Here is a 6,763-nt window from a genome sequence, read left to right as displayed (position 1 = left end):
AGTGCTGGGATTACAGGCGTGCGCCACTACCGCCCGGCCAGATTTCAGTTTTGACAGCACTATGATTCTATCAGTGTAAGGAAACAGTTATTTTCATTGTTAACAGTGTAATTAAGAGTTAATTTGCATAAACAGCCCTGACTGGTCCATTCAAACAAAGAATATTTGCATAGGAGAGCCGTCTACTGCCTCACAGAGTAACCCCTTGCGCCAGCAAGCATTGCAAATGTGTGTCTCAGAGAAGTGGGCATCTGGTGGCTCCTTTTTGAAGTCTTCTGGAGAAGTTACCTTTCTCTCAACCTCCAAACTGGCCAAGGCTGCAGGAATGTATTGTATTGGTGAAATTGCCCAGGTTGCCCCTCTGTGTTTCTGCCAGTCCTCATGTTTGCCTGAATATCAGACCCACCGGTGTGGTTGACTCACCTGCCAGGGCCAGCTGTTGGGTGTGGCCTCTTCACCTCCAACTACTCTGCTCACTTGTCGCTGGGCCTCATAAGCGGGGTACCCGCAGCTGAGAGCTGTGAAGAGAGAGGGTTGTACCAGTTGGGGATTGTGTGTGTGGACATACCCAAATCCCAGCGGGAAACCCTTGCTTTGGGGTGATCTAATAGGTCCGCCAGTCGGTACTTCATCCCAGTTCCCAGCTTGTCTGTGAATTTGTCAGGCAACTGAAGTGGGCCTTAAATTTGTGATCCTTTTGTCTCAGCCTCCTGATGGCTGGGGTTATAGGAGTGTGTCATCACACCCTGCTCCAGGCTTCCTATAACTGAGGGACCGACCCGAGAGGGGACAGCCACTCAAGACAAGTCGAGAATGTCTGGTCCCAGTTTCACGAGACAGAAGTTACCTCCAGCCACCAATGCAGATAGCAGCAAGGTCCTGATCATGGTGCTTCCGTGGATGTCTGTAGGTCTGGCCCCGGCTAAGCTTCGTTTTTATAAGTGGACTTATCAGCGAGAGAATCGGAAGGAGTGTGTGCAAGGTGGAGATTTTCCCAAAGTTCAGTGGAATAAAGGGCTGGAATCCAAATATTTCTTTTTCCATTTCCTTCCATCTATCATCATGGAAGTACACTGAGAAACAGCAAAGATAGATATGGAAGCCTGGTTTGGGTTGAGTATGCCAGCACACACCTGGAATCCCAGCACTGGGGAGGTGGAGGCAGGTTGATCAGGAGTTGAGATCATCCATGACTATATAGTGTACTTGAAGCCAGTCTGGGCTACACAAGGCTGTTTCACCAACGCCCCCCAACCTCCAAACACCAACACCAATAGAGATGTAGATTCTATTTGCTTTCAAGGACTGTGCTGTATGTTAGGGGAGGAAGAATACTATTGCTTAATCTTGGAGTTGCATTTTCAAAAGGAAATATTAAACCACCCTAGGGAGCACACAGCATTGCAGGCCAGTGGTTTTCCAGTGGGTTGGATTAACCACCTAGGACACTTGATGATGCCTGCAGACATTTTTGGTTGTCATGGCTTGGGTCCACGTACTACTGGCAGCTGAAGATAGAGAACAGAGAGGCTGCTGGGCATCCCGAAGGCACAGGACAATGAAGGACTTGTCATGTTCCAATCACCAAGTGTGCTGAGATTGCGAGTATGTTCATGTGAGTATGTTCATGTTCTGTAGGTACCCACAGAAAAAGAAGAGGGCATCAGATCCCCTGGACCTGGAACTATGATGTGGGTGCTGGGAACCAAACTCTGGTCCTCTGCAAAAGTAGTATATGCTTTTAACTCCATCTCCAGACTCTGGAATTCAACTCCTAAGACCTGGACTCAAGTCCTTGCCAGTGACCTCAGAGGGCCATAGTTCAGACAAGTTGTCAGTCTTCTGGGCCTTAGTTTCTTAGTTAAGAAAGGATTCAGGCCCAGCTGGGTATGGGGCACAGGTAAATCCCAGTACACAGGAGGCAGGAGGCAGGAGGCAGGAGGCAGGAGGCAGGAGGCAGGAGGCAGGAGGCAGAAGGAAGCAGATGTCTGAATTCAAGGCTAGCTGTTCTACAGGGTGAGCTCCAGGACAGCCAAGAAAACACAAAGAAGCCCTGTCTCAAAAAATAAAGCAAAGCAAAGCAAAGCAAAGCAAAGCAAAGCAAAGCAAAGCAAAGCAAAGCAAAGCAAAGCAAAGCAAAGCAAAGCAAAACAAAACAAAACAGAAACAAACTAACTAAAAACAAAAAAACAATTGAAAGATAGAAAGAAAGAAACTTTCTAAATCTAACACCAAGGTTGAGAGCATCCATTTATGGATACTGGTTGGTAAACAGTGATGTTTATTGTCTGGATTCAGTTGGAATCCATTGGCGCCAAATACTCAGCCTCTTGTAAAACTCTGCTAAAGATTTCAGTAACAAGTCGGGGCAGTGGTGGCACATGCCTTTAATCCCAGCCCTTGGGAGGCAGAGACAAGCAGCTTACTGTGAGTTCGAGGCCAGCCTTGAACAGAGAGAGGTCCAGGACAGGCTCCAAAGCTACAGAGAAACCCTGTCTTGAAAATCAAATCAAACAAACAAACAAAAAATATTTCAGTAATGTATCCAGTTTCTTCCCCCATGTGATGCTTTCTGTACTGCTCAATAACTCAATAAAGAGAGTGAAACCCTTTGTGAGGGACAGACAGACACAGTCATCCAACAACAGACACACTGACACAGAACACGCAGACACAGAAGAGACAGTCTCACACACAGGGACAAACAGACACAGGGACAGAGAGAGTTACAGAGCCTCCAGGCAGGCCCATATTCACACGCATACAGTCAACAAAGGATGGAAGTCTCCGGGAGCATGAAGTAGAAAATTCAAATCTGGACTCACTCTTGGTTCAATGACTCCAAGGGGGAAGTGCTCTCATTTCTTTCCTTAATGCACAGTTACTGGGGACTCAGAGCTGATCACTAATGCGTGTAATCCATGCAAGCAACCACAGGGGCTGCAGATGTAGTTCAGGGGTCTTTGTTTACGTAGCGAAGCCCTGCAGAGCATTAGATCCCGGTGGCTCAGGCCTGTGATTCCAGGGCTCCTGTGGATGGAAGCAGGGGCATCAGGTGTTCATCTTCAGTTATGCAGCAACTTCAGCCTGGGCTACGGGAGACCCTATCTCAAAAAAGAAAGGAGGGAGGGAGAGAGGGAAGAAGGGAAGAAAGAAAGGAAGTGAGCAAGCCAGATGGCACAGTTCTGGGACTACTGTGTGGGTGGCAAACTCAGGGCAAAAGAGTCTGGCAAAGATGAGGGGTGTTGGGTGCAGAATCCTGTGTTCTGGTTCTAGTTCTATCCCTAATGCCCTGTAATTGGGAGGACCTTTTATTATGGTCATTAGGGTCGTGAAAGCAGCCATTTTAGAAGTGTCAATTTTGCCTTAAAGTTCAAAGTGCAGGTGGCATTCTCCTCTGGGGGTTGGCTCTGATGTCGAAATAGTTTTTCTCTGGTTAAAGCCATTGAACAAACAGCAGTTTGGCACAAGCCATGAGCTCGCCATGGTGACCTTGGGCAACCAAGGCAGGCTTTTTCCTGAGGGGGGGGGGTTGTTTATCCACAAAATGGAAGAAAACACGTTCAGTTTCCGTCTGTTCAATGTGAGCCTGGGACTTGAATATGCTAGTCAGGCACCCGCTTCCTGAACTCTGTCTCCAGCCCCCATCCATAACTGCTGAGCCATCTCTCCAGCCCCAAATCATTTCATGCCTGACAGCCAAGTACTCCACTAACTGAGCTGCGTGCCTCCTCCACCAGCTGTGTTTTTCTCTAGCGATGCTTGGCGTCTCACTGTAGGGGCCTTCAAAGTGTTGTTGGTCCCACGCCTTAGACACCATCCCCAGTTTTGACAACCAAAGATGTCTCAACCCACTGCCAGTTGTACCCCAGGAACAAGTCAAGTTGCCGCTCGGTTGTTTCCTTTCCATTTTGTGGTTGTAGCCTCAGATTGTTTCATGAGAATTTAAGGTAGTTCTTCCCAACAAGCGGATTGGGCTTGCCTCTGGTCACATGACCTCCCTAGGACCCAGGGCCTGCTAGGGAAAGGGATGTGGTTCGGGGACTGGTGGGGCCTACAGCACATGCTCCATCCGTGGTCTCGGCAGGAAGGGCGTCCCCCTGACCACTTTCCCAGGACTAAGACTGGACTGGACATGAGTCCAATCCTGGCTTCTGTGCTGAGAGGGAACAGCAAGGTGCCACTGCAGCCTCCATCTATCCCACACCCCACTGCTGCACTGTGGGATAGCCTGGCTGTCCAGTGAGCTCTAAACTGGTCTGTGTGACCTTGAGCTTCTCCAGGTGGAGCAGTCCTGCAGATGGGACCTTCTCACCAGCTCTTGACTCCGTCAGAACAGCTACTCTGAGAAACCAGGTGGCTGGCTCCCTGGCTCTGGGCCTGGGCTCAGCGTGGGCGTTTCTGTGTGGGCATGCTGGTTGGAGGTTCTGGCCTGGCCTTGTCGCCGGGGCCAGCAATGCTGGAGCATATGGGAAGCTCGGAACTCCCACCGGACCTCTGGTCTCCGGATTCGGCAACTGAAGCCAAACATCATCTGGGGTGAGATACTGGCTTGGCACTAGAGCATGCAGCATCTCACCGTTCCTTAGCAAACAATCTCAAAGTCAATGTTAATCCCTGACTCTGGCTGCCTATTTCCTTAGATTCTCAGAAGGGGAACGGTGTAAGCAGTGTGTGTTGTGTGTGTGTGTTATGTGTATGCATGTCTTTCTGTATGTATATGAGTTTATGTTTAAGTGTGTGCATATGTGTGTATTATGTGTATGAATCTCTATATGTGTATGTCTCTGTATGTTTAAGTGGTCTTTGTATGTATGCATGTGTATATGTATCAGCATATGTGTGTGTTTGTGTATGAATGTATATATGTGTATGGATGTTTCTCTATGTATATGTATGTGTGTATTGATATATGTGTGTGTTTAAATACATGTGTTTTTTGTGTGTATGCATGTATATGTGTGTTTCTATGCAGATCAATATATGTATGTATGTCTCTTTGTGTGAGTGGGCATATGTGTATTTACTTATGTATGTATTTATGTATTATGAATACATGTGTGTTTATGCATATATGTGTATTAGTGTATATATGCAAGTGTGAGTATATAAGTATATATGTTCTTGAATGTATATATATCTGTGTGTACACTTGTATATGTCTGTGTACATGTGTGTGTTTATGTGTCTGTATGTATCGGTGTTAGGTAGGTATGTATTTGTATGTGTCTCTGTGTGTATGCATGTTTGTGTTTAGTTGGGTGTGTGCCTGTGTTTATGTGGGTGTGTGTATATGTATGTGCATGTGTGTAAGGCAAGGTCTCATCTAGCCCAGGCTGGCCTTAAACTCACTATGTAGGCTGGATAAGGTGGCTTAGTGGGTCAACACTTCTGTATAAAGGTGGAAGGAGAGAATGAATCCTGAAAGTTGTCCTCTTCCACATGTGGCCTGTGTGCACCTCCCATATTGTATACACACAAGAGCAATTTAAAAAAATCACGAAATAACCAAGAATCCAGTGGATACTTAGAGCACACACCTGCAATCCCAGATCCTGGGAGGTGTTCGTTCTGTTTGTTCTTTTTCTTTTTTCTCTTTCTTTCTTCCTTTCTTTCTTTCTTTCTTTCTTTCTTTCTTTCTTTCTTTTTTTAAAGATTTATTTATTTATTATGTATGCAGGCCAGAAGAGGGCACCAGATCTCATTACAGATGGTTGTAAACCCACCATGTGGTTGCTGGGAATTGAACTCAGGACCTTTGGAAGAGGCTAGATAGAAATGGCCAAGCAGTGATTAAATGAATACAGTGTCTGTGTAATTATTTCGGGTAAAGCTAGCCGGAGGCGACCGGGGCGCGACCGGGGCGCTGGGGACGCAGCCCCGCCGCTCCAATTACTACACCTGCCTCTGCCTCCTTAGTGTTGGGATTAAAGGCGTGTGCCACCACTGCCAGGCCTTTTTCTTTTTTTAGACAAGGATCTCACCCTGTATCCTAGAACCTGCCTAAGCCTCCCCAATGGTGTTATTATAGACGTTCACTATCTGCCTACGTGTGTGTCTGTTTGTCTTTCCATTCGTCCATCCATCCATCCATCCATCCATCCATCCATCCATCCATCCACCCACTTACTCACCCATCTACCTACCTATCTTTGGAGATGGGGATCTCAGGTAGTCCAGGCTAGTCTATAACTTGCTCTATAGTTGAGGGTGACCTTGAACTCCTCCATTGCTCCACAAGGAGCAGTAATTCTTTTCCTCTGTCTCTCTAGACTCCTTTCTGCTCCCTGCCACCCGCACTCCCTCCCTGGTAACTAGAACACTTCTGTGCTGAAGGGGTCTGTGTGGCTTTAGGCTCCTGGTGGAATAGTGTGCTATCCAGGGCACAGCTGTGCATTTGGACTTTAAATCTTGGTGCCCTGTTCCTAGTTGTGTGACCCGAGGGTGGGGATTTAAGCCTCTCTGAGCCTGAGGTTCTCTTCTAGAAGGGATAGTGGTCAGGGTTCTCTGTGGCTGACATAAGCTGGTGGTGATGGTTCTCAGCATGTGTGAGTCAGAGCGATTGCCACTCTTACCCACAGCAGCATCATGGGTAATGGCACAGGGCTCTCCAGCCAGAGCCAGTCACCCCTCAACCCGGTGTGAGTTCCTAGAAAGAAGCTGTGTCTGGCTGACTGATCAGCCAGATGTGGAGACTTTAGAAAGTTGTAGGTCCAGAACACAGCTAAGTGTATCTTGTGTGGTCTTTTTTTTTTTTTTTTTG

The 6,763-nt window shown here is 47.3% G+C and overlaps 1 protein-coding gene across 1 annotated transcript in view; it reads right to left on the bottom strand.

Annotated features, from left to right (window-relative positions):
• LOC101998875 (chymotrypsin-like elastase family member 2A) overlaps nt 1–891 on the bottom strand; it is a 12,723-nt gene extending 11,832 nt beyond the window's left edge. Inside the window, exons 1-2 of the mRNA XM_026782268.1 lie at nt 848–891; nt 424–518 (exon numbers count right to left, since the gene is read on the bottom strand). Coding sequence (XP_026638069.1) covers nt 424–518; nt 848–887 — 135 coding nt within the window. The 5' untranslated portion in view covers nt 888–891. The remainder of the gene's footprint in view (nt 1–423; nt 519–847) is intronic.
• Between the last annotated feature and the right edge of the window lie 5,872 nt (nt 892–6,763).

Source organism: Microtus ochrogaster, chromosome 10 (assembly GCF_000317375.1).
Source record: "Microtus ochrogaster isolate Prairie Vole_2 chromosome 10, MicOch1.0, whole genome shotgun sequence".
Taxonomy (NCBI): domain Eukaryota; kingdom Metazoa; phylum Chordata; class Mammalia; order Rodentia; family Cricetidae; genus Microtus; species Microtus ochrogaster.
This window is presented reverse-complemented; position numbering and strand designations above follow the sequence as displayed.